Raw genomic sequence first — 26,753 nt, 5'->3', positions numbered from 1 at the left:
TCTGTGCGATTTCATTACACAAATCTGGAAGCTATTGTGGCTATTTTTGTATCTAGATAATTCTGTTTCCCACCAGTGACAATGTTTAGCTTTTTATGTATGACCCTATGTATATAATAATAATAATGTATGTAGGCGACAGATGGATGACAGCCACCCCCAAAGTTAGGTTTTGTCACAGAACACGTGGATAGTTCTGCAGCAGCCGAAGCTTAGACCATGGGCGCATCTCTCAGACCCCTCGCTGCAGCCGAAACTGAAATTAGGTCAATGAAGGCTCTGAGCTGGCCAGGTTAGAGAGCTTCCTGTCCTTTTGTGGTTTTGTTGGGTTGATGTGAATCATGGTTCTCAGAGGCTGACGAGACTCTTACCGGGGGCGGTGTAGACATTATAAAGTCTCTTAGTCGCATCATTGGGGAGTCAGTGAATAGAGAGAGGGAGGGAGAGGCAGAAAGGGAACCTGCGAGGCAGGTGAGGGACCTGTGACCGAGGAGACGTAAGATAAAGACGAAGGAGATAAGAGGAGGCAGATGTGGTGAGGAAGAGGAGGGATGAGTTAGAAGAGTGGACTCCACCAAGAAGGACGTTGGGTGAGGACGAGGCTGTGAATGACACTGGGCCTATCTCACACGGCATCGGGCACCTGGATTCTTGGAGGGCTCGGAATATCACTCATGGCTTTTTTCCTCGGCTGCGCCAGATGCCGGCAGAGTGAGTATGGCTTACCTGACGTCTCGCTCATGAGAATGAAGTCTCAGATGTATGTCTCTGACACTCTCTATAGCAGGGCTGGATTATAATGGGGGCACAATGGGTCAGTGCCCCTGGGCCCCCCTCTAGCTAGGGGCCCCCTGTTGTTGGCATGTATTTTAAAAAAAAAAAATTTTTTTTTTTAGCTAAATGTTTTGTGCATGGGAGTGGGGTAGTGCTGCAGCTTCACCTATCTGCCAATGTGACAATGATTAATGGTGCTGAGCATTGGGAGCCAAGTGTGAAATGCATTACTGGGAGGTGACAGTGGGGCAGATGTATTAAGCCTGGAGAAGTGAAAAACTGGAGATAAAGTGAAAGGAGATAATGAACCAGCCAATCAACTCCCATCTGTCATTTTCAAACACAGCTGATTGGCTGGTGCTTTATCTCCTTTCACTTTTTCTCCAGTTTATCTCATCTCCAGGCTTAATACATCTGCCCCGTTATCCCATGACACTTTGCACCAGAGGGCAGAGGTTGAGACGTTTGTGCTGAGATCTGATTGGTGGAGCTGATTTCCTGCTTCTCAGGCCCATGGATAACAGCAGCAGCAGCCTATCATGGGGGGGGGGGGGGGGGGGGTTTGTATGTATGTATGCATGTGTGTGTGTGTGTGTGTGTGTATGTATGTATGTATGTATGTATATATATATATATATATATATATATATATATATATATATATCCCCTGAAGTTACCCATTGACCAAGTTTATATTGCCATTACTCTGTGTTTTGACAGTGTAATATTCCCCCATGCAGTTTGCGGCCAGTAATGACAAGTGCAAGGGGGCCCCCTGTCTAAAGTGCCCCAGGCCCCCCCCCCCCGAAGGCTTAATCTGGCATTGCTCTATAGAGAGTCACTTTCCCCACCGGGAGGTCTTGTCACCTTCAGGAACCCGACTCCATTAGTGCCGGGACCTCGTGGACTGTATATCACTGGTTAGCGCATGGGTTAAGTAACGGGCCCATTGGTTGTTAGGGGCCCGCACTGTTTTCAGAAAACTCTCTCAGTAGACGTTTGGCTACTTGAACCTTCGCTAATGTCCCATAAGATAATGTTGGCTCCCAGGGCCCCACTGCTTCCTATGGGCTGGAGGTCCAGGTTGTGAGGGAGGATCTGTTTGACCACGTTCCCCTCTTTGGCCCGATGCCTCCTGTATTAGGGGATGCAGAATTGTAGAGATGGATAGATAATTCTCTGGAGGCTTTAGGGGCTTATTGATAAATATACCCCCCTAGTGTTCAATGCTGCGTACCTCATATACAAGGTGTGGCCTAGTAAGGGATGTAGTCTAGGATTACATTACGTATCCCAGGATTGTACTGGGCTTTACAACCACTGTCGGGCACTGTGCTGACACTCGGCTTCCCTCTCCAGGGTTCCCCTTTTCCAGCACAGTTTTTCCAGGTGGTTTCCACGTGTTGCGTCATTATCATTGTTATTGATGAGTGTTGTTTGGACTGAGCAAACTTTACATCATTGGTGTCCAAGATCTCTTTGCAATAAAAAAAAAAAAATAGGGTATGGGTAAATACTGGAACCGGACCGGACAGGCTCCATTCACCAACCTCTGTCATTCCGGAGCTTGTAGTGTCCTGGTCCGGGTGATGCCTGGTTGGGGGGTGTCCTGTCACATGGAGGGAGAGAATATAACATCCATGCATACTAGTCTGGGGATGTAGTAAAAACTGGAAGGGTCCAGCCCATACGGGAAAGGCTGTAATCTCCCCAGTGATAGCTGTCCATAGGCACCCCCCCCCCCCCCCAGGTTATGCCTTGACATCAATTGAGGGAAACCACCATGGCACAACTATTCTACATTGCTCATAAACCATCGATGATTTTGAATCATCGATGTTTGATGGCCATCCCTATTATGATTCCAGGATCTAGTCCGGCTCTGGTTATTACTTTGTCCCAATTATTTAACTTGTATAAGACAGGGACTGCGTCAGGGGGACAATCTGTTAACCCTGGCGCTGTCCCAGGAATGTAATACAAAGCGGTCACTGACCTCTACCCTCCCACTCTCTCCACAGACAGATCACCCGATTCCACAGAGCGACGCCCACCTCCGCCGTAAGGACATGTCTCTCATTAACAGCAGCCTATGGCAAATTACTTACAGTACATAGAGTTACTTACATTGGGGTCATTTTATTATTTATTTATTTTCTTTACTATAAAAGGTCTCCGGCACCCGAAATCCACCCCCGATATGAACCCGGTAAGCCTGTATTTCTCTATTACTCCTTGTACCCCGTTACTCCCTATAGCCCAGTAGGATGGAATGTCCCGGTAGTGGATTGGATGGGTGTGGTACAGGGGTCCGACAGTCGGGATCCCTACAGTCATTAGCCCGACGTCGGGATCCCTATTGGCCGGACCCAGACAGCATGGTGAGCGCAACTTAGCCCCTTGCGGGCATGCTGTCTCGCTACGTAAGCCACCTATTTTATTCTACCTCTATGGGGCTTGTGGACTCCCACGAGGGAAAATAGCCGACGGCCATCGGGAAACTGGCTGTCTGTGTTTTGACAGTCGGGATCCCGACTTCGGGTAAATGCCTGTCGGGATCCCGACTGTCGGCACCCCGTCCGGGACCCGATTGGACAGCAGGCGGCCCCGTCTCCCACACAGGGTTCCATTTATCATTACAAACTGTAAAGTGGTTATACCAAGGGACTGGTTCTCATCTCTAGTCTCAAGTACCCCCAGCAGGCCATGTTTTGTGGATGTCTTTATTCATGCACATGTGAGTTACTCTATTCTCCTGAGTCAGTGATTATCCCATCTGCTTCCACAGGCAGAGATCCTGAAAACCTGACCTGCCTGGGATACTTTAGGGTTGTAATTGAGAACCACAAGTATTTTTCTTACACTACTACTATTATCAATATTTTTATTGCAATGTAAAATCCAAATTGCTAAAAGCAGGAAGATCCGAACCAGGACTCATCTCGGATTGGACCGGGTTTTAGTTCCGGTCCGATCCACACATTTTTCGGTGGGTTTGGATTTCTCGAGCACCGAACTGCTCATCTCTATATACTGTACTATTACTAATAATATTACTATATATAGATAGTATCACATATTCATGGCACATAGGTGGGATTCAGAATATGCTCTATATTTATAATTATTAACACAATGTTATGATTGCTTGGATTATTAATAATTAGTCATTTGTTTTGGGTGCTGAGAACATTTATTATAGTCTGACTAATGGCTGAGCATGATGGGAAGATGTGACCAGGGTCACGGCGGGATCAGTGCTATAATAACCTCATGTGCCGGCAACAGTGGCGTAACTATTCATTTTGCTCCCCCCTGCCAAAAAGTTTGTGGCGCCCAACCACCCACCCCCCCGACTCCTCTCCAGTGTGTTTCCCAGCGTGTGAGGTGATGACGTCACGCGCATAACGGAGAAGCTGAAGCAGGAGAGAGGAAGAGTGACCAGCAGACACTGCTGCTTCCCTTGGCTCCGATGCATCCCAGGCCGCACAAGCACGCCCATCTGCCCTTCCGCCCATCCTGTACACAGTAGCCAATAGACGGCTCTGTGTACAGTCAATTGAATCAGTGACGGGATTTGTCGTCTCTGCCATGGCCGCACTGCAGCTGACTTGCCTGCTGTGCTCAGTCAGTGGGCAGCGGCAGGCAGTGCGTTGAGCGAGTGCCGGAGCCCACACAGACCCTGCTGCTGCTTGCTCCCCCAAGCAGCAGCTGGGGCTGCCTTACAGTAGTTACGCCACTGGCCGGCAATGTGACTGCGAGGTGCAGCATCTGCCCAGAAGAACAGAATCATGGTCATATTCTAGATGATCTGGCAGGAAGAGAGGTAGCCGTAGCTGCATGTTGGGGATGGAAGAGGTTTCCTCTCGCATGCTACCATATACTGCACAATCACTAATGCACCAATGTCGTCTCACTGCTTAGTAACGGACAGTTATGTAACGGGGTAAAATCCCGATGCAGGGAGTCAGCCCGCTATAAGGCCCTAACTGAGGGCCGCCATATATAATACTGGGGTATGGTACTTGGGGGGGGGGTTTGTAGGGTATGATTTGCACTACAATCTTAATACTACTTTTATTTACAGATCTATACCCGCCAACTTCCTGTCACGTTGTGTTACCAGAAGGCACCCGTAAGTGTATGCCGCTAAGTAATGTAATGCATAGAAAATCTAACTCTCTCTGCACATGTTACATCTGCCCCCTGCAGTGCAGCATGGTCTTGCCCATTTTAGCGCTTTGTTTGCTTTTCTATAAAAGCTGAGTCCAGACCTTACTCCTTTATCTCGTTCTATACACTTATTTTTACCTGGGTAATATACAGTTACAGTATTAATTGTAAAAAACGTATTCATTCCGTTTCCTTGTAAGTACAGAAGACTGACATGTTTCCTCTTTTATGAAGGAGAGACCGACGATGATGAAGACGATTTTGTAGAAAGTAAGTTTGAAGCCTCAATACTATGACAGGTGACATATGAGATCAGGTAGACCCTGCTATGTATTATCATTTATATGTAGGCTTACCATACTGTACCTACTGTATACACCGGGGCTGTCATGGATTATACAGGATCTGAGGCTGGGTGACTTCAAGTCTGCATGTCACCTGGTTATAATCAGCCACAGAACCTGTGTAATTCATAACTGTCCTGGTTTAACGCTACAGTAATTATATGGATATTATAACTCACTGGCGGCCTCCTCTCTTAAAGGGCCCATGATGAGGTCAGAGACACTCTCTATATACAACGCCTCCCCACTTATTGTTATATCAAAAGCTTCTAAAACATACCTCCCAACATGCCCCTCTTCAGGAGGGACACAATGCTCTGTTTCTGGACTTCCCTGGTAATGTGTGATTGCCATCAGCTGTTTTGAACAGGTTAATGGATAAGAACGGTGTTACCACAGGTGATGGCAATCATACATTAAGAGGAATGTGCAGGAACACATACTGAAGAGGGTCGTGTCTCCCTACTGGAGAGGGTCAGGTCTCCCTACTGGAGAGGGTCACGTCTCCCTACTGGAGAGGGTCGTGTCTCCCTACTGGAGAGGGTCGTGTCTCCCTACTGGAGAGGGTCACGTCTCCCTACTGGAGAGGGTCGTGTCTCCCTACTGGAGAGGGTCATGTCTCCCTACTGGAGAGGGTCATGTCTCCCTACTGGAGAGGGTCGTGTCTACCTACTGGAGAGGGTCGTGTCTCCCTACTGGAGAGGGTCACGTCTCCCTACTGGAGAGGGTCGTGTCTCCCTACTGGAAAGGGTCATGTCTCCCTACTGGAGAGGGTCACGTCTCCCTACTGGAGAGGGTCACGTCTCCCTACTGGAGAGGGTCACGTCTCCCTACTGGAGAGGGTCGTGTCTACCTACTGGAGAGGGTCGTGTCTCCCTACTGGAAAGGGTCGCGTCTCCCTACTGGAAAGGGTCATGTCTCCCTACTGGAGAGGGTCACGTCTCCCTACTGAAGAGGGTCATGTCTCCCTACTGGAGAGGGTCATGTCTCCCTACTGGAGAGGGTCGTGTCTACCTACTGGAGAGGGTCGTGTCTCCCTACTGGAGAGGGTCATGTCTCCCTACTGAAGAGGGTCGTGTCTCCCTACTGGAGAGGGTCACGTCTCCCTACTGGAGAGGGTCACGTCCCCCTACTGGAGAGGGTCACGTCCCCCTACTGGAGAGGGTCACGTCTCCCTACTGGAGAGGGTCACGTCTCCCTACTGGAGAGGGTCACGTCTCCCTACTGGAGAGGGTCATGTCTGCCTACTGGAGAGGGTCATGTCTCCCTACTGGAAAGGGTCATGTCTCCCTACTGGAGAGGGTCGTGTCTCCTTACTGGAGAGGGTCCTGTCTCCCTACTGGAGAGGGTCATGTCTCCCTACTGGAGAGGGTCGTGTCTACCTACTGGAGAGGGTCGTGTCTACCTACTGGAGAGGGTCATGTCTGCCTACTGGAGAGGGTCATGTCTCCCTACTGGAAAGGGTCATGTCTCCCTACTGGAGAGGGTCGTGTCTCCCTACTGGAGAGGGTCGTGTCTCCCTACTGGAGAGGGTCGTGTCTCCCTACTGGAAAGGGTCGTGTCTACCTACTGGAGAGGGTCATGTCTGCCTACTGGAGAGGGTCATGTCTCCCTACTGGAGAGGGTCATGTCTCCCTACTGGAGAGGGTCGTGTCTGCCTACTGGAGAGGGTCATGTCTCCCTACTGGAAAGGGTCATGTCTACCTACTGGAGAGGGTCATGTCTCCCTACTGGAGAGGGTCATGTCTGCCTACTGGAGAGGGTCATGTCTCCCTACTGGAAAGGGTCATGTCTCCCTACTGGAGAGGGTCGTGTCTCCCTACTGGAGAGGGTCGTGTCTCCCTACTGGAGAGGGTCAAGTCTCCCTACTGGAGAGGGTCAGGTCTCCCTACTGGAGAGGGTCATGTCTCCCTACTGGAGAGGGTCATGTCTGCCTACTGGAGAGGGTCATGTCTCCCTACTGGAAAGGGTCATGTCTCCCTACTGGAGAGGGTCGTGTCTCCCTACTGGAGAGGGTCATGTCTCCCTACTGGAGAGGGTCGTGTCTCCCTACTGGAGAGGGTCGTGTCTACCTACTGGAGAGGGTCATGTCTGCCTACTGGAGAGGGTCATGTCTCCCTACTGGAAAGGGTCATGTCTCCCTACTGGAGAGGGTCGTGTCTCCCTACTGGAGAGGGTCGTGTCTCCCTACTGGAAAGGGTCATGTCTACCTACTGGAGAGGGTCATGTCTCCCTACTGGAGAGGGTCATGTCTGCCTACTGGAGAGGGTCATGTCTCCCTACTGGAGAGGGTCGTGTCTGCCTACTGGAGAGGGTCATGTCTCCCTACTGGAAAGGGTCATGTCTACCTACTGGAGAGGGTCATGTCTCCCTACTGGAGAGGGTCATGTCTCCCTACTGGAGAGGGTCATGTCTCCCTACTGGAGAGGGTCGTGTCTCCCTACTGGAGAGGGTCGTGTCTCCCTACTGGAAAGGGTCATGTCTACCTACTGGAGAGGGTCATGTCTCCCTACTGGAGAGGGTCATGTCTGCCTACTGGAGAGGGTCATGTCTCCCTACTGGAGAGGGTCGTGTCTGCCTACTGGAGAGGGTCATGTCTCCCTACTGGAAAGGGTCATGTCTACCTACTGGAGAGGGTCATGTCTCCCTACTGGAGAGGGTCATGTCTGCCTACTGGAGAGGGTCATGTCTCCCTACTGGAAAGGGTCATGTCTCCCTACTGGAGAGGGTCGTGTCTCCCTACTGGAGAGGGTCGTGTCTCCCTACTGGAGAGGGTCATGTCTCCCTACTGGAGAGGGTCGTGTCTACCTACTGGAGAGGGTCGTGTCTACCTACTGGAGAGAGTCATGTCTGCCTACTGGAGAGGGTCATGTCTGCCTACTGGAGAGGGTCATGTCTGCCTACTGGAGAGGGTCATGTCTCCCTACTGGAGAGGGTCATGTCTCCCTACTGGAGAGGGTTGTGTCTCCCTACTGGAGAGGGTCATGTCTCCCTACTGGAGAGGGTCATGTCTCCCTACTGGAGAGGGTCGTGTCTACCTACTGGAGAGGGTCGTGTCTACCTACTGGAGAGAGTCATGTCTGCCTACTGGAGAGGGTCATGTCTCCCTACTGGAGAGGGTCATGTCTCCCTACTGGAGAGGGTCATGTCTCCCTACTGGAGAGGGTCATGTTGGAAAGTACAGTATGCTAAAAGCAAGGCAGTTCATTAAACACTGGAGACGGTGACATAAGAGAAACATAAAACCATCACTCTACTGTTGAGGCCATGTATTCATTACTGATAACTAGGAATAACAATCGCCCATTGACGATTCATAAGCCTCAATGGTTTATTCCTGATGGGGATGGTTTCCCTCCATCGATGGTACAGCATAAGCATAGCTCCGCCCCTCCAAACATGTGAAGCCACACCCCCAGGTTGTGATTGGTACATGGGCCAGTCAGTCAAAGACAAGGGATGTAATCGTTTGGTGAAACCATTGATGGTCAGCCACAACTTAGTTGGATGCCATTGCAGCGTGCATTATCGCCATAGATGGTAAACATTGATGGTAATTGCACCTATGGTCAGTGCTACTGATAACAGGAAACCATATCAACTTCCTGTCTCCACTGTTGCTATCATACAAAGGAAAGACATAGTGGAAATTCATCTTATGTCCCCTCTTCTGCTATTGGCCCCTTAAATGCTGCACATTTCCTAGGAGCCGTGAAGATTTAATTAAATTTTTGCAATTTGATTTTTTTTTAAGTTTCTTTCAGGCATCTAAATGCAGATGAGGACGTGACTGCCCAACGCCAATCCAATATGTAAGTTGTACGCGGCATGTGTACATACTGTAGGTGACATGTTACTTTATCTAGGGTGATGCCCGGGTACCAGGGTTTAGGGTCACATGACATCCTGGACCCGCCCATGATTACAAGAGTAGGTGATCTGTAGGACCCATGAATTGGCACCTTAAAGATCAATGCATAGACGTTTATTATTGTAACTCTGGTAAGGATTGCCTACACCGATTTCTGAAATGGTGACACCAATGGGCCACTCTATAGACAGTCATGGTCCCGATGGCCAACCAAGGGTTGTCTCCCTGAGATTACTGTTTTGGGCATAAGTCTTAACTGGCATCTCTGGAATCTCCCTGGAGGATTGGTGCATCTGAATTTATTGGTTGGGTGGTCCGGGCTCCCGAACAGCGCCACTGCAAGCTATATCAGCACCCTGGGCAGCTTACTGATCCCACCGTCCCCCACACACACCAATACTGACTTTCCAGACCCTCGGGTGGCGTCTTAGCAGTTCTACACGTGCCATTTGCATTATATTCCACAAGGACCCCTCTCTTAGAGTTAACCTTCATTCTCATTCCTTTTATTAAATACTAGTTCCCAGCCTGTCAAAATGACAGAACAACATAACAGTAATGACAGCTCCGGCAGTTTATTTGCTCAGTCAGGCGCCATCTAGTGCCTGCCAGTGTATAAAACACTTGAATCCCCCCTGTTGAGATGAGCAGCAGCCTTTTATTATACAGAATTGCATGCAAATCCAGCCTGTTTACTAAATATATTGAAATCTTTGGATGTGACACATCTGTTTCCTCTATCCTAGGAGTAGTCAGCTTTCTGCCGCGTCTCAGAAATCCATCGGGGGTAAGCTTTATGTTTCCAAAAGTGACAGTCACAGAAATGTCATGGAGATAAGAATTACTCATCCCGTATTATAAAGTATTCTGGACACCATTGCAGTACTTAGCGTGCAGCGTGGCACTAGTGTGCGAGCTTGCACGAGTCCTGGTTGCCATCATAAACCACACCAGAGAGATCAGTCTGCGATCAGTGTCCTCCGCTGCTGTCTTTCTGAAACAAACCCTCTATTCCTGTTCTTTACAGACACCAGTAGCCAGGGGACTTACGTCAATATAGGTGAGTCCTAATCGGCGACAGCCAGAGCCAGATTCATGTTGGCAAGTAAAGCAAAAAAACAAAAAAAAAAGTAACTGTGTCTGGAACAAACCATATTGCTATATAAGGGGAGTACATAGATGTGTATTTTACTGTGCAGTGTAAATACTGGTTGCTTTTGCATGTAGCCCACACATGTTAGACAGATTACTTTTTACACTGCAATTTAGATGTCAGCCGTGGGATTGTATCGTTGTAAACGCTGTCCCAACTCATGTGCTACGACCGCCACCTCCTCATCCTCAATAACTGTCTGCTGTGAGGGGGCGGCCATTTTGTGAGGGGCATTTATAATGGAAACAGCAGGTGCGGGGGGATCATAGACAGGAAGTTCTGCTGGTCCCGGTGGGTCGGCAGAGCAGCAGCAACAGATCCGGCTAAGGATTAGCACAGACATAATTGTCCCCGCAGACCCCCCGACGCCCAAATTTACCAAGCGCCTCAAAGCCACCGTGGGTCTGTGGAGCTATTGTTATGCCACTGTGTACACACACGTCAGCTATAGTTTGGGGATGGTCAATCGAGATCAAATGCTCAAACGAAAAGCTAGATTGTATAGGTGTGTGTACCCAACTTAACTCTCTCTGCATCTAGTACATCTGCCCCCCTGTAGCGCAGCATGGTGTTGCCCCGGGTTACAAAATAAAAAAAAATGGAATTTTATTATTTTTGGTTTTTATTACCTGATCCCAGAATCAGGGAAGATACAGAAAAGTGTTCTCATGTAAAACTGTTTCCACATTGCAGGCGACCAGCAGGATTACGCCAATGTGATCAGCAGCATTCTGGACGGTGAGTGGTCAGATCGGAAATGTATTGGCACTTTAATGCCGGGGTGGATAAAGGGGTCATTTGCAGATACTATAATAGTGTATCATTACTATGCACAGATATCTGTCCCTCACCTAACATGGTGTCTCACGTCCTCCTCCTCTGCATTTCTCACTGGGAAACAATGCTTACTGTATGTAGAGTACAGAACGATTAGCATGTTGGCCAAAGTGATTAGCATATTAGTCAGGGTGATTAGCATATTGGTCAGCATAGCAGATAGTGAAATGAGTGCCCGAGTCACAGCACTGCTCTCAGGGAAAAAGGGCCAGTGGTGATGTGTAAGACTAGGCTTGTACCTGACATCAGTGCACTGGTTCTAGAGCTCTGTAACGGCAAGGGATTAAATGATATGATTAACAATAACTTTATTTATACTGTACACTTCATGTTTCAGCGGCACAGCCCGATTCCTCCCCCAAATATTCTTCCATAGCACAGTCACCGTGCTCGCATCTATCTATATATATAAAAGGCTAACTACTCCTCACCTCCACGAGGTGAAGTACCACCAGCGACCACTAGAGATCACTCAACAGTCTAAATTCATAACAGAAAGTGAAAGCAATTTTTGCAGGGACACTGATCTGTTTCAAACCTGCTGGATATGGAGAGAGGGAGCTGGGAAGACAGAGAATGGAGGTAGCAGCAGATAGGGACTGAGGGCGAGGTGGAGAGTTTGTGCATACCTTCCAACTTTGGCAGCTCAGCAGGTGGGACGCTGCTGCTGCACGCCGCAGGTGCGCCTAATTTTTTTTGGGGGGTGGCCTAATTTGGGGCGTGGTCTATACTCGCGGTTCTCCCGCAAGGCCACGCCCCCATTTTGCCGCTATGGGGGCATGACCCAGAGGCTCTGGCCCCCTGGCTGCGGGAATAGACGCTGTGCGCATGCGCACAGCGTTTATTCCCCGCTGCTTAGCAGCTGACAGGGGGGGACTCTCAACAGCCCCCCTCACCGTGGGACACTGCCGCCCGCGGGTGGGACAGCGGGACAGGCACTGATAATCGGGACTGTCCCGCTAAAATCGGGACTGTTGGGAGGTATGGTTTGTGGGCTAAAAACTGTCACGGCTCAAAGTGAAAGTAAAAACGGTCACAGCTCAAAGTGAAAGCGCATTGCAGAAGCCGCCAGTTAAATAGTCTGCCATTAAACCAGTAATATCCGGAACAGACGCTTCCCTTGCACTGATGTCTGTTATGTAATACACTGGTCTTACAGACACTATAGGACGTCCATTGCTTTATTGAGGGATTGCAGAGGCTTACAGTGGAATCAGTGGGGTAATGCTGTCTCCTATCACTTGCATTAAGTCTTCCAATCTCTCATGTGGATGTAACGAGAGCAGTTCCTATATCTGCTTATATAACCGGACAGATTGTTCCGCCTGATACATATGCTCTCAGAGAACGAGCCAGGTCGCTGTGCCTCACTGAGGTGCGAGGTTTCTGGTGCTTCCATGTTCCAGTTCATCCTGTTCTGCTCTGTATTTGTGCTATACCGTATTCTGCAGAATTTATAGTCTGTGCATATAACGGGGAGGGCCACAGACAATGCAATCTGCTCTGCAACATGTGCCACAAACACTCCAAAATACAACGAGGTGTCTGTGCAAAAAGGACAGAGAGGAAGCAAATGGAGAAAGAAATACAACGTGTTTGTAAAATAAAACCAAAATACACACAAATACATCATCTCTTATATATTTGGCTACATCTGTCACTCAAAGTGTGTGAGTGTGTGTATAACGCTGGGTGGAGCCTCTGACTCACACGACTGACTCACATGACAGAGAACCAGCCCAGTGAGCCCACAGACAGTGCCAGACACCCTCTGCCTCCCCATGTTGCCCAGCACTGCTACTCCACAGCCACCAGGTGAGCGCCCCCCGCCGCACACCACCCCCCCGCGCCCCCCTCCCGCGATTTGCAGCAAAACACCCCACCCCCGCGACCCCCCCTCCCACGATTCGCGACAAAAACACCCCGCGCGCGATACGCAGCAAACACCCCTCCGCGACCCCCCCTCCCGCGATTCGCGGCAAGAACACACCCCCCTCACCCGCGCCCCCCGCGATTAGCGGCAAAAACACCCCCCCCACGACACCCCCCCGCAATTCGCAGCAGCCCCAGGATTAAATGGGACATGAAAAACACTGACATGGCTATGGTCGACAATGAAAAAGGTTGACATGAGTTTTTGAAGATTAATTTTTAATTTTTTTAATGTTTTCATATTCATTGTCATGTGTCGACATGGACACCAATGAAGTGCCACACTTATGTCAACATTTACATGTGTTGACCTTTCTGTGTTGATTTTTTCTTGTGGCGATTCGCGTCACACCCCTCCCGCAACTCCCGCGATTCGCATCCCCCCGCGCCCCCCCTCCCGCAATTCGCGGCAACCCCCCACCGAAACCCCCGTGAATCCCGCGATTCGCGGCACCCACCCCCCGCGACCCCCCCTCCCGCAATTCGCGGCACCCACCCGCGGCAAAAACACACCCCCCCGCGACACCCCCCCGCAATTCACAGCAGCCCCAGGATTAAATGGGACATGAAAAACACTGACATGGCTATGGTCGACAATGAAAAAGGTTGACATGAGTTTTTGAAGATTTATTTATTTATTTTTCAGTTTTTGAATGTTTTCATATTCATTCTCATGTGTCGACATGGACACCAATGAAGTGCCACACTTATGTCAACATTTACATGTGTTGACCCACTTCCCCCCCACAACCCTCACTCCTGCAATTCACGGCACACACACCCCATCCCGCGACCCCCCCCTCCTGCGATTCTCGGCACCCCACCCCGTGACCCCCCCCCTCCCGCGATTTGCGGCACACCCCCTGCGACTCCCTCTCCCACGATTCGCCGCAACCACCCCCCACCCCACGCAAACCCCCCTCCCGCAATTCACGGCACCCCCTGCGACCCCCCCTCCCGCAATACGCGGCACCCCCCGCAACCCCCCCTCCCTCGATTCGCGGACACCCAAGTTGCAATACAGGCATCTTTCATACAATTCTAACCATATTTCTCATATACAAACGTTCACAAATTAAGGGGGCGCAGCCCCTTACGCCGGTGTGAAGAGTGCCCGTAGGGAGCGATGAATCACCTAGTCTTATATATTAATTGTAGAAGGTGACTTTTTGGTTATCATCCCTTGTTCTCCCTTCATACATAACCAAAATCGATAAATGAGGGAACATGTTAAAGTTTTAAAGTTTAAGTTAATTTACAATTGCATATTGTATTATTTGTTTAAAAATCCAAGTAAAAAATGTACTTTTGGCGCATTCGCATGCAATATTTTCACACGGGCCACCTAGTAAGAATAATAATAATAATAATAAAGAGTGGCAATGGGACTAAGGGGAAGATGTATCAAGCCTTGAAGAGGAATGAAGTGTAAGCCGTCATCTGTCATATAAGAGAGAAGTGGTTCAATTCTAGAAAAATCCAAATCCATCCATGAGCAAAGGGGATCTTGCGATGGCTTGTTAACGCAGGCTGTCCGCATGGTGATTGACACCTTGCGGTCATTTGGAGTGTCCCAGAAAACGCAGGCGTAGCCCGGCCTTTGGGAGGGAGTGCTGATGATGGACTCAGCGGTCTCCTTCACCCCATGGAAAGGGCTTGGGCATGGGGAATGCGGTCGGTGTGGTGGCAGGGCAGCATTTACCTGATTGCTGGGCTCCAAAATCTCGCAGCCCAGCCATCAGGTCTGAATGACCCCCCTAGTCCGGATCCTCCTGCGGTTCAGAATTCAGATTCTAAGTCCGAATGTCAAGTTTGAGTTGTACAATGTACATGAATTTTGCTGCTTTTATCGATTTTTATTCAATGATTTTTTTTTATTATGATTTTTAACTGAACCCAAAACTATGGGCCCGATTCGGACTTGATCGCTGGGCTGCTACATTTTTTAGCCCTGTGATCAGTTAGCCGCCACCCTGCCGGCTTGAGATCCCGCCCATGTGCACAGCTGCGAATGCGATCGCAGCCGTGCGGAGGAAATCCATTTGCACTCACCATCGAAGTCTCCAATGCGTTTTGACTCAGGCTTTGCTTATTTGACTTTAACAGGAGTAACCCTGATGAAGTCACGTGATCACTGTCCACTGAGACGAAACGCGTTGGGTACTTATTATTATTGTTATCATCGCAGCTATTATAAAACCCATGGTATAGAACATTCTGTGTATTGTTGTTCTCGCTGGTCTGGAATCTATCACCCAGCAATTTCCTGTCATTTCAAGAACCATATTGTGATAAAGAAAATAATTAATTAATTTAATCAATTCAATGTTATTAATTATTCTTTGCTTTGTTTTTCCTGCAGCTCCTGTTCTGCGGAAAGATCACACCTATCTGTAAGAGATGTCAATAATAGCATTATAGACCAGCGATTATTACCAATATGTCCTCTGTAATAGGACGGCATCTAGTCACCTAGTGTAGATACGAGGGGGGTCCCCACAAAAAAAAAAAAGAGGGAAGTTGTGTAATTCACTGGTGTAAAATAGAAACCACTACCCGTTCACCACTTGCTGACACATTGGTGTCAAACATCCAATGCCGCTCTCCATGCCCTGTAGAGAGCTGAGCGGATATTATGCCCCTCCCCTCCCTAAACCTCCCATTATTGCTTGACAGGCCAGGTATGGGGGTGGGGCATTGACAACTTCTTTCAAATACGCTGGTTTGGAAGCAAACGAGGTCCCCAGCGGATCCATTGAACAAACCATTTAAGTAACCATTATAAGCAAATGTGGGGCCCTGATTCATAGCAAGACATAACCCATTTACTACGGGGGGTGGCATTATCTATACGCTCCACAGCTGTTTTGGAAAAATGACAGTTGGGAGATCATTGGCTGCCACTTTCTCATTAGGAATACACACAAAACTAAGACACCTTAGAGTGTCTTCGTTTTGTGTGTACCCTCCACATCATTCGATGGTCACCGACCATCGAATGATGTTGGTATTTCCTCATAGGCTGCAAATGGATGTTTATGTAAAACATCCATTTACAGCCGTGCGGCCGAATTCGGCCTGGGAAGGGGGGCAGCGGCACCAAAATAACCCCCTTAGTAATTAGACCCCTCAGACTATAGTAATATTTAACTGTTCATTCTGCAGGGAAGTATTTCCGAGTAACGATGATACAAATGCCACAGCTGCGGACAGTAAGTTATTGTGTGTATCCCACTTGTGTGTATGGGGGGAGGGGGGGGGTTGGAGATGTTGCCCGTAGCAACCAGTTAAATTCTGATAACAACTAGTTAGATGCTAGTGAATAGACTTTGCAGTGAGCGGGGTTTCAAAGCTGCCCACAGCAACCAATCAGAATCTAGTTCTTATTTCTTTAGCACCTTCTAGAAGATAATAGAAAGACCCTGATTGGTTGCCCGTAGCAACATCCCACCTTCAATGGAATTCCCATCTTTGTAAATGTACCCCCCTGAGGCCACAGTTACATGACAGGCACATGATACTGCAAAATGTAGTCCCAACATTTTCTTGTAGTTTAGGAAGTGATGCTCGTGGGACAGAGTTTTGCACAAGTATGGCAGCTCGCAGGGAGCAACTGCTTGTGGAGTAAGCGGAGCAGTTCAGAGATACAGGAATATTAGAGATGAACAGATCTATCACTATGTGCAGCACAGTATCCTGACAGCATGTGTGATTGCAGACGCAGCAGCGAGATCCAGCCTGGACAATAACGGGAAGGGTTCATCTCTGTCGGAAAGCCTCTGTCACTCGTACGAAAACATGCCTATGAGCAACTCTCCCGTCTGTAAGTGACACTTCCATTCCTCCAACAGACTGCTCATTGACCCCTCCAACATTTTTGCGGCCGCGGTGACGTCGGGCTGGGAGTGAGCTGGCGGAGGATGCTGTGGTTGTAGCTGGGTGCTGCCTGGTCTCCAGGCCACTGCTTGTGCTGGTGCTGTGATGGGAGGCTGGAGGAGGTGGAGGGGAGCTGCGGGTACTGGAGCAGTGCCCCATGGGCCAGGAATATATAACCCCCCCCAGGCAACGAGCATGTAATTCTTCCATGGGCAACGAGCATGTAAACTCCCCCTGGGCAAAGAGCATGTTATACCCTTAAGGCAATGAGCATGTATCCCCTTGGGCAACGAGCATGCCCCCATGGCATTGAGCATATTATCCCCCAATGGCAATGAGCACGAAACCCCTGGAAAGAAGCATGTAACCCCTGGCAATGAGCATGTAGGTAAATTGCTCTTATGTGGCATAATATGCAATAGGTCTTACAGTGTATGGTATATTATGTAATGGGAATATGGTGTGTAATGGGCATTACAGTGTGTGGTATAATATGTAATGGGCATTACAATGTGTGGTATAATATGTAATGGGCATTACAGTATGTGGTATAATGTGTAGTAGGCATTACGGTGTGTGGCATAATGTGTAGTAGGCATTACATTGTAAATTTGTGCTGCGCACCTTCGGCGCCCACTGTTAGCTGTTTGGTGTGTGTGGGACAGGGCACCAAAATGTCTAATTACAACACTGCTGCTACTGACACCTTATGTTTGGAAGAGGCACTACTACTACAGGCAGTATGCACCCTTTTTTTCAGCAGAGGATAGGGAGCCCAAAAATTAGTGTGCAGGGCCCCAAGATTTCTGTTGCTAGCCCTGTCCATAACAGCGCATGTTTTACAGGTCCATACTCAGTATCACAAGATAAATAATTATTTGCAACACCTGTTGATCTTTTAAAATATTTGTCAGTCATGTTCACATGAGTGCACCCACTAGGAGATCTGGAAAACATGCATTGTTAGGGCGGGGTCCTGGGAACTGAGTTTGGGCAATGCTTTCTTATTGGAAGCCTCTGATGAACGGCATTCATATCTCTCACTTCTAAGACTGGCTATATATTTATAGGAGATTAAAAATTAGATATACAGTATATTTTGGCCAGGGGCATAGCAAGGGCGGAGCCGGCGGAGCACGAGCTCCAGGTGCCGAAAGTTCATAGGTTGCCGGAGCTGTGCACCGCAAACGGCATCCCTGCCCTGTCTGCCGCCTGCCCGCTGCCTTCTGTTCTGTGTCCTGACTGCTGTACCGCCCGGCCGTAGCTCACATAATAGCGGCTGTGTGAGTCACGGCCGGGCGGCGCCAGAGTCAGGACACCCTCCATGGTCAATGTACCCGGTCTCCGTCCCGCTGCACACAAGGTACATTGATGGGGTGGCAGAGGCTGGCGATCATCTGAGAGTATGCTACAATTACTGCAAATGTGTGTGTGTGTGTGTGGGGGGGGGGGCAACAGGCCCTTGCTCCGGGCACCTTGCCAGCTATCTACGCTGCTGATTTTGGTGTAAATTGGGACCATTTATAGACTTGGTGTTTTATTGTGTTACCAGCGGCTGCTGCGGAGCTAGAAGTGGACTACGTCAATCTGACATCAGTGTGACCCCCTGCCTGCACCGTGTCATGTAACCATCCGCTCATCAGGGTGACTCCGGGGTCTGACTGCAGCAGAATACGGAGAGAGATATAAAAGCCACATTCCGTGGTCTCCACAGAAATACTGTACATACTTAATTGTGTATTTTAATTGACATCATTTTTATCAAAATAAAGATATGTCTTCATAAGGTCACAGGAATAACACGCGTGTTGGGGGGACATTTTGATGTTCAGAGATATGGAAGTTTTTGTTGTTTTTCTATTGTTACATTTTTGGGGAGATTTGGTTTATTGCTTGAAACCCATAAGCACATGGTCCCGTCACCTACAGAAAATTAAAAGCACGTGGTCCCATCACCTACAGAAACCCATAAGCACGTGGTCCCATCACCTACAGAAACCCATAAGCACGTGGTCCCGTCACCTACAGAAAATTAAAAGCACGTGGTCCCATCACCTACAGAAACCCATAAGCACGTGGTCCCGTCACCTACAGAAAACTATAAGCACGTGGTCCCATCACCTACAGAACCCATAAGCACGTGGTCCCATCACCTACCGAAACCAATAAGCACTTGGTCCCGTCACCTACAGAAAACCATAAGCACTTGGTCCCGTTACCTACCGAAACCCATAAGCACGTGGTCCCGTCACCTACCGAAACCCATAAGCACGTGGTCCCGTCACCTACCAAAACCCATAAGCACGTGATCCCGTCACCTACCGAAACCCATAAGCATGTGGTCCCGTCACCTACCGAAACCTATAAGCACGTGGTCCCGTCACCTACCGAAACCCATAAGCACGTGGTCCCGTCACCTACCGAAACCCATAAGCACATGGTCCCGTCACCGACCGAAACCCATAAGCACGTGGTCCAGTCACCTACCGAAACCCATAAGCACGTGGTCCCATCACCTACCGAAACCCATAAGTACGTGGTCCCATCACCTACCGAAACCCATAAGCACATGGTCCCGTCACCGACCGAAACCCATAAGCACGTGTTCCCGTCACCTACCGAAACCCATAAGCACGTGGTCCCGTTACCTACCGAAACCCATAAGCACGTGGTCCCGTCACCTACCAAAACCCATAAGCACGTGGTCCCGTCACCTACCGAAACCCATAAGCACGTGGTCCCGTCACCTACCGAAACCCATAAGCACGTGGTCCCGTCACCTACCAAAACCCATAAGCACGTGGTCCCGTCACCTACCGAAACCCATAAGCATGTGGTCCCGTCACCTATCGAAACCTATAAGCACGTGGTCCCGTCACCTACCGAAACCCATAAGCACGTGGTCCCGTCACCTACCGAAACCCATAAGCACATGGTCCCATCACCGACCGAAACCCATAAGCACGTGGTCCAGTCACCTACCGAAACCCATAAGCACGTGTTCCCGTCACCTACCGAAACCCATAAGCACGTGGTCCCGTCACCTACCGAAACCCATAAGCACGTGGTCCCATCACCTGCAGAAACCCATAAGCACGTGTTCCTGTCACCTACCGAAACCCATAAGCACGTGGTCCCGTCACCTACCGAAACCCATAAGCACGTGGTCGGTCCCGTTACCTACCGAAACCCATAAGCACGTGGTCCCGTCACCTACCGAAACCCATAAGCACGTGTTCCCGTCACCTACCGAAACCTAAAAGCACGTAGTCCCGTCACCTACCGAAACCCATAAGCACGTGGTCCCGTCACCTACCGAAACCCATAAGCACATGGTCCCGTCACCGACCGAAACCCATAAGCACGCAGTCTCTTCACCTACATAAACCCATAAGCACGCGGTCCCATCATCTGCAGAAACCCATAAGCACGTGTTCCCGTCACCTACCGAAACCCATAAGCATGTGGTCCCGTCACCTACCGAAACCCATAAGCACGTGGTCCCGTTACCTACCGAAACCCATAAGCACGTGGTCCCGTCACCGACTGAAACCCATAAGCATGTGGTCCCATCACCTACAGAAACCCATGAGCACGTGGTCCCGTCACCTACCGAAACCCATAAGCACGTGGTCCCGTCACCTACAGAAACCCATAAGCACGTGGTCCCGTCACCTACAGAAACCCATAAGCACATGGTCCCGTCACCTACCGAAACCCATAAGCACGTGGTCCCATCACCTACCGAAACCCATAAACACATGGTCCCGTCACCTACAGAAACCCGTAAACATGTGGTCCCGTCACCTACAGCAGGCATTCCCAACCACGGTCCTCAGGGCACACCAACAGTGCAGGTTTTAGTGATATCCAGGCTTCAGCACAGGTGACGTATTTCGTACCTGAGGGATTCTGATTAAACCATCTGTGCTCAAGCCTGGATATTACTAAAACCTGCACTGTTGGTGTGCCTTGAGGACCGTGGTTGGGAATGCCTGTCCTACAGAAACCCATAAGCACATGGCCCATCACCTACAGAAACCCATAAGTATGTCTGCAGCCAGACAGTGAATGACTTTCAGCACACTGATTGGTAGATGGCTGGTGCTATCCACCAATCAGAGCATTCTCAGCCTCAGGGAACCAGGGCCAGCACTGGCAGGCTAATTGTTATCTCTGTCCTGATAACCGCCGCTACATTGCTTTCGCCAGATATTCTGCGTTAACCTAGAAGCCCGGCTCCACCAAAGAGGACTCGGTTCCTAATAATTTGTATAATTTTTTATTATTTCAAAAATAATTTGATGTACAGCTTATGGAAAGTTGAGATGTAGATACAGAAGTATATCCACTGCACATAATTATATAACAGGCAAAACATGTACAAAATACAATAAATCTGCAAATAACCCAAATCACGTGCCCATTAATGATACAAATACTGCCATATATGTATATTATACAGGTTATGTAATAAAATATCTAAAATAGTATATTGTATCCATTCTACTGTAAGCATTGTGGTGTATGATATAATACATGATATAGACTCAGATCTCCATAAATGTCGGTGCAGAGGGCCCAAATATGATCACATAACTAGAACATTGGGATGATGACGTCTTTAATGTCAATAAACAGTATACCAATAACTCTGTGTATCTTATGTAGATTAATCCCCCCCTAAAGCTGATGTATTCCACCTGTCCCATTTCTATGTAGGTAATGAATCTCTAGATCTAACATTAGTCATTCATGACCCGATGTTTCATTAACCAATGATCTCCAAGGAGAGATGTTGGGTGATTGAGGAGCCCAACATTTCCTTGCAATGAGGACCTTGGCCAGAGTAGTCAGACAGAGAACATATCGGTAAATCAATAAGGGGTGTGTCTCCTCAAGATCTAATCCAAACAGACATAACTGGGCGTCATTGCTGGAAGAGACGTTCTGTAAGAAGGATCCAGACCTCAGTCCACAAAGAGCACCCCTTCGGACAAGCCCACAGAAGATGCCAGAAAGAGGTATCTAAGGGCAGATGCGCCATATAGAGACACTGGGGTATGATATACACTATGTAGAACAAAAAAATATGGGGGCGATTCAGACCGGTCGTTGCGAGCAGGTCTGAATGAGACCCTATCATTTCTGGTAACGGACACATGGAGGGGTCAATTTAATTGAACCCAATATTTGTGACTACTGATCTTCAGATATAGCATCCAAGTCATGTTCCCATTTATGTCCTAGCGGATCAGATATACTGTATGCAAATGAATACGGTCGAGATCTGTCCCCTCGAGCTCAAACTAAGAAGCAATTTCTTATCTGGCAATACTATGATAGTTATAGGTGACTTCCCAAGGTGCATCTGTACAGCATGCTGTAATTGTAGGGAAGTAGATCCCTAGATAAGGGGTGTGTACCCCTTCTAATCCCGCCACTCCCAATAATTATGCGTTAAACGTTCATTTATTACAGGTACTTTGGAACCTCACACAAAGCTCTGTGAGGAACATAAACCCCCAAATCAACCCTCAAAACAAAAGAAAATAGACACAGCAAGAAAACCGGTGACAGCCACCACTCCAAAGACCAGTCCAATTTTTAAAGGCCTGAATGGATCGGGTGGCAGACCAGGAGTGCTCGTTGGTGCATCATCTGCATCTGTGTGGTGAAGAAGATAAGAGGTTTAGATTAGAATGTAAGGAAATACTGGTCTCCCTATAACTTGTATTTATCTAGTAGCCTGCGCCGCTGTGGTCCGCTGCAGCCAATCATAAACAGCTAAACTAACATCTAAATGCTGATCTGCTGGTTGCTGTGGACAACAGCATCAGGAGAATGGCAGCAGAAATGGTGGTGCATTGCAGTGCACCAACATGGCAGCTAGATAGTGCATGCGATGTTGGAGTAATTACTGTACGGGCAACTAGTGTTCTGCATCTGGCACTCTGAATAGAAAAAGGTCAATGCCACATTTTTGATTAGGCCCTCATTGGTTATGTGTTGTAATCACACCCTCCCAACAGGTGAGCCCCAACCCTGCTGCTCCTTTGAAGAACTGCAAGCTCAGGCTGGCTACATGCAGTTTTATGTCAGTTCTATGAGCTTTCCAGTCTGTTTCTGGTAATGGACTCTGTGGTGGCCTCCGGTGGTGATTCTGTGCCTTTGCAACTCAATCCTGCGTGGGTTGCTCTATGCACAAGGCTGTTGTTTAATTAGATTGTTATCTCAGTCTCAGCTGGCAGCATTAGGACTAGGGGCTGGGCTGGATTTTTCCCAGGTGATTGGTCACCTGACCCCTTGTAAGGGATTCAGTCTAGTACAGCCCCACCGGTGAAAGATCTAGCTTCTGCTACAGTTATCTACCTGCCTCTGGTCAGCTTGTTCCTGGTTCCAGGTTGTCTGGGTCCTTTGCTGGACTTTGCTTTTTCCTGCTGGTCACCTGCCCTCTGCTCTGCTTTATCCTTTGTTCCGGGATCATCCGGGCATTTATTTCAGGGTACTCCTGCTGCCCACCGCTGCCATCTCTGGTTACGTCACACTTCCCTACTTTTGAAAACTACTTTCAGGGAGATTTAGCTGCTAGTAGAATGTTCCACGCCGCTGAGAGGGCGAACTGATCGCCACAACGGGGTTGTCCTGCAGTGGCAGAAGAATACTCTGGAACACTCTGGGCCTGAATCAGATGCAGATGGTGCTGCCTGTAACACTGCACTAAACATTTTAAGTTTTCTGCCCTGTCTTACACCCCCTCCCATATTACAGCCAATACACACACCATTATATTACATTATGCACATCCCCCCATATTACAGCCAATACACACACTATTATATTACATTATGCCCCCCATATTACAGCCAATACACACACCATTATATTACATTATGCCCCCCCCCCCCCCATATTACAAGCAAATCCATCGTATCATTATATTACATTATGCCCCCCAATTAGCCTACCGGTATATTTTTGGATTGTGGGAGGAAACCGGAGTACCCGGAGGACACCTACGCAAGTACGGGAAGAATATACAAACTCCGCACAGTTAGAGCCATGGTGGGAATCGAACCCATGACTTCAGTGTGGTGAGGCAGTAATGCTAACCATTACACCATCCGTACTGCCCTTACATTATGCACACACACACCCCCCCCCCATAAGGTAGCCAATACACACACCATTATATTACATTATGCACATCCCCACCATATGACAGCCAATATACATACCATTATATTACATTAGGCCCATTCCCCCATATTACAGCCAGTACACACACCATTACAATATGCACATCCCCCACACACACATATTACAGCCAGTACACATATACACCACTGTATCACATACACACACAATTTATACAGCCCTCTCTCCTCCAGTATACACAGCAATCACCGACCTGGGTGTGTTCTCGGGGTGTGGTATAACACCCCGACAGTCGGGATTCAGATAGTCATTAGACCGATGTCGGAATCCGAAATGCAGGGACTCAGACAGCGGGGCGAGTGCAACAAAGCCCCTTGCAAGCACAGTGGCTGCGCTCACCACCTATTTTATTTTCCCTCTTTGGGGGTCATTGGTTGCATGCCTTGGGCCTGGTATTTGCAGTGCACACCGTATGGTCCCATTTACCCCATTGGGATTCTTTCTTGTGGTTTGTCCTTGTTCTATCTTAGTGAAGTTTGCTCTGCATTGTGTGGTTATATTGCCTTGCTTTCTTTTATTTGCGACTCAGTCGCATGTGGTCTGCAATGTGGATGCCAACTCATTTCTATTTCTCCGGTATTGGATCAGGAGCCGTTAGTTAATGTCATCCCAGTGAGGCCCTGTTTGCCAGTTTCTCCTTGTGTTCTGCTCTGAAGTATCGCCAGTACCTTGTCCTCCGTAAAACCTGGTTGCACCAGAGTTGGGGTGAACTTAATTCACTCCTTCAAACGTGGCAATTATAGGAGAAGCTTTAGCATCTGCAGGTACTGGTCATTCTACAGGGTAGACCAACACAGAGGTAGTGTAGGACTCACTGTGGCCATCCTAAACAGAGGTCACAGCTGCTGGGTCTACACCCAAAACCATAACAGAAGTGTCCAAGCAATGCTATTGGTTAGTTGGTTGGATAGATGGCTGGATCTATGGCTGGTTGTTTGGATAGATTTGTGGATGGTTGCTTGGTTGATTGGATGGTTGGTTGGTTAGAGGAACATTAGAAGAATATCTTTAGGTGTATTGCCAGCTTTACTACCTGATGTGACCAGCTACCTCTCTCTCCCTGTTGGTATGACCTTACAAATAAACTGGAACAGCCAAATCACTTTGAGACGTTGGGGGGTCTGGAAACATTGGGGTCTGTTTACTAAGCCTTGGATGGAAATAAAGTCAATGGACATAAAGGACCAGCCAATCAGCTCCCCATAGTCATTTTTCAAACCAAACCTGTAAAATGGTAGTTAGGAGCTGATTGGCTAGTACTTTATCGATATTGACTATGTCCACCCACTTTTTATCTCATTCCATTACCTAATAAATAGACCTTTTATCGGATCCGATATGTAATGCCGGCGGTCGGAATCCCGGCGGTCGGAATCCCGACACTGGAATCCCGACCGCCGAAATCCCGACACGTCCCCCCTTGCGGGCTCGCTGAGCTTGCCACGCAGCGGGCCTGGTGCCTCGCTACGCTCGGCATGCTATTTTATTCTCCCTCTATGGGTATCGTGGACACCCACGGAGGAAGAAAGTTTCGGGATTTCGGCGGTCGGGATTCCAGTGTCGGGATTCCGACTGCCGGGATCCCGCCCGCCGGCAAATTGACTGCATCCCCTTTTATCAATAGAACCGTTCTCTATGCTTGAACCTCTATGTAATCCTCGGCAACGCGTTTCTATGTCAGTAACATCGTCTCTGTTTGTTGGGCCTCATTTTATTTTGAATAAAATAAGTCAACTTGTTACAAAATGCACATGAAATGGGGCAGGCTACTGATTGTTTATTTGTTTTTTTTTATCCTGAATCTCACGGGCAGAAAACCTTGTGGTGAAATGCGTTAGTTTCTGAATAACAATTATTTTGCCTAGTTAAACCATCATCTTTGCCTCAAGTTATAACAACGGTTAAAGCAAATGAATTCTGTACAGAAAGAGAGTGCCTAATCGATCGCAATGGGAAGTTAAGTCAAAACCAATAGTTTAGATTACCTCCTTATAAATATGAGTCCATATACCATTGAGGTGTGCTACCACAAGACAATCAACAAGTTAATTCAGGGGGAAACAAAGGATTGTCTCCTGGGCGGTGCGCAAGAAAAAGGATAAGTAAAATATAACTTTTAATGTTTCGATTTTAAAATACTGCGAGAATATAAAAGGAAACATACAACATGAATAGACTAGAAAAGACAATTTCTAAAAAAGGAAATTACATTCCTGACGTGGTGGAGGTTTATACTTCTGGTCTGATAGCAATAAAGTGCTTAAAGAATGTGTGATGCGTATCAATGTAAAGTTTTTGTGATATGAATAATAATGTAACACTTGTAACATTCACTGTCGTGAGTAACAAAGTATCCAGTGGTCAGATTGGAACAATTATCTTTGTGATGTTTGTAGTGGGAACCGTGTCCCTAATGCCGGCCACACATCAGATAGATATCGGTACAACTAGCCAACTTTTGGCTGGTTGGAGTGATAATCTTTCTAGTGTGTGTTAGCAAACGATTATCAGCCGTTTGCTCCCACACGGCCAAAAACGTTGATAAACGGCCCAAACGGTCGTTCCAACTAGCTGG

At 48.3% G+C, this 26,753-nt stretch overlaps 2 protein-coding genes across 7 annotated transcripts in view; one reads left to right on the top strand and one right to left on the bottom strand.

Annotated features, from left to right (window-relative positions):
* The first annotated feature begins 395 nt into the window (after window positions 1–395).
* On the top strand, window positions 396–18,754 carry LOC146021386 (uncharacterized). Of its 2 annotated transcripts, XM_083155171.1 has the most exons (13): window positions 396–711; window positions 2,796–2,835; window positions 2,946–2,983; window positions 4,862–4,909; window positions 5,182–5,217; window positions 9,046–9,103; window positions 9,909–9,949; window positions 10,190–10,222; window positions 11,009–11,053; window positions 15,447–15,477; window positions 16,250–16,296; window positions 16,803–16,907; window positions 18,513–18,754. In XM_083155171.1, the coding sequence occupies exons 1-13, from the start codon at window positions 609–611 to the stop codon at window positions 18,560–18,562; spliced, it is 675 nt and encodes a 224-aa protein (XP_083011297.1). In that variant the 5' UTR covers window positions 396–608; the 3' UTR covers window positions 18,563–18,754. The 2 variants fall into 2 exon arrangements, with proteins under 2 accessions (XP_083011297.1, XP_083011298.1); XM_083155172.1 differs by lacking the exon at window positions 16,803–16,907.
* Window positions 18,755–21,226: 2,472 nt separating this feature from the next.
* LOC146019867 (CD276 antigen-like) overlaps window positions 21,227–26,753 on the bottom strand; it is a 35,348-nt gene continuing 29,821 nt past the window's right edge. For all 5 annotated transcript variants that reach the window (XM_083152489.1, XM_083152485.1, XM_083152486.1 and 2 more), the window contains one exon: window positions 21,227–22,627. In XM_083152489.1, the coding sequence (XP_083008615.1) occupies window positions 22,491–22,627 (137 nt within the window). In that variant the 3' untranslated portion in view covers window positions 21,227–22,490. The remainder of the gene's footprint in view (window positions 22,628–26,753) is intronic.

This window comes from Crinia signifera, chromosome 7 (assembly GCF_055691185.1).
Source record: "Crinia signifera chromosome 7, ASM5569118v1, whole genome shotgun sequence".
NCBI lineage: Eukaryota > Metazoa > Chordata > Amphibia > Anura > Myobatrachidae > Crinia > Crinia signifera.
Note: the sequence above shows the minus strand (reverse complement) of the source record. Positions and strands in the feature narration are given on the sequence as shown.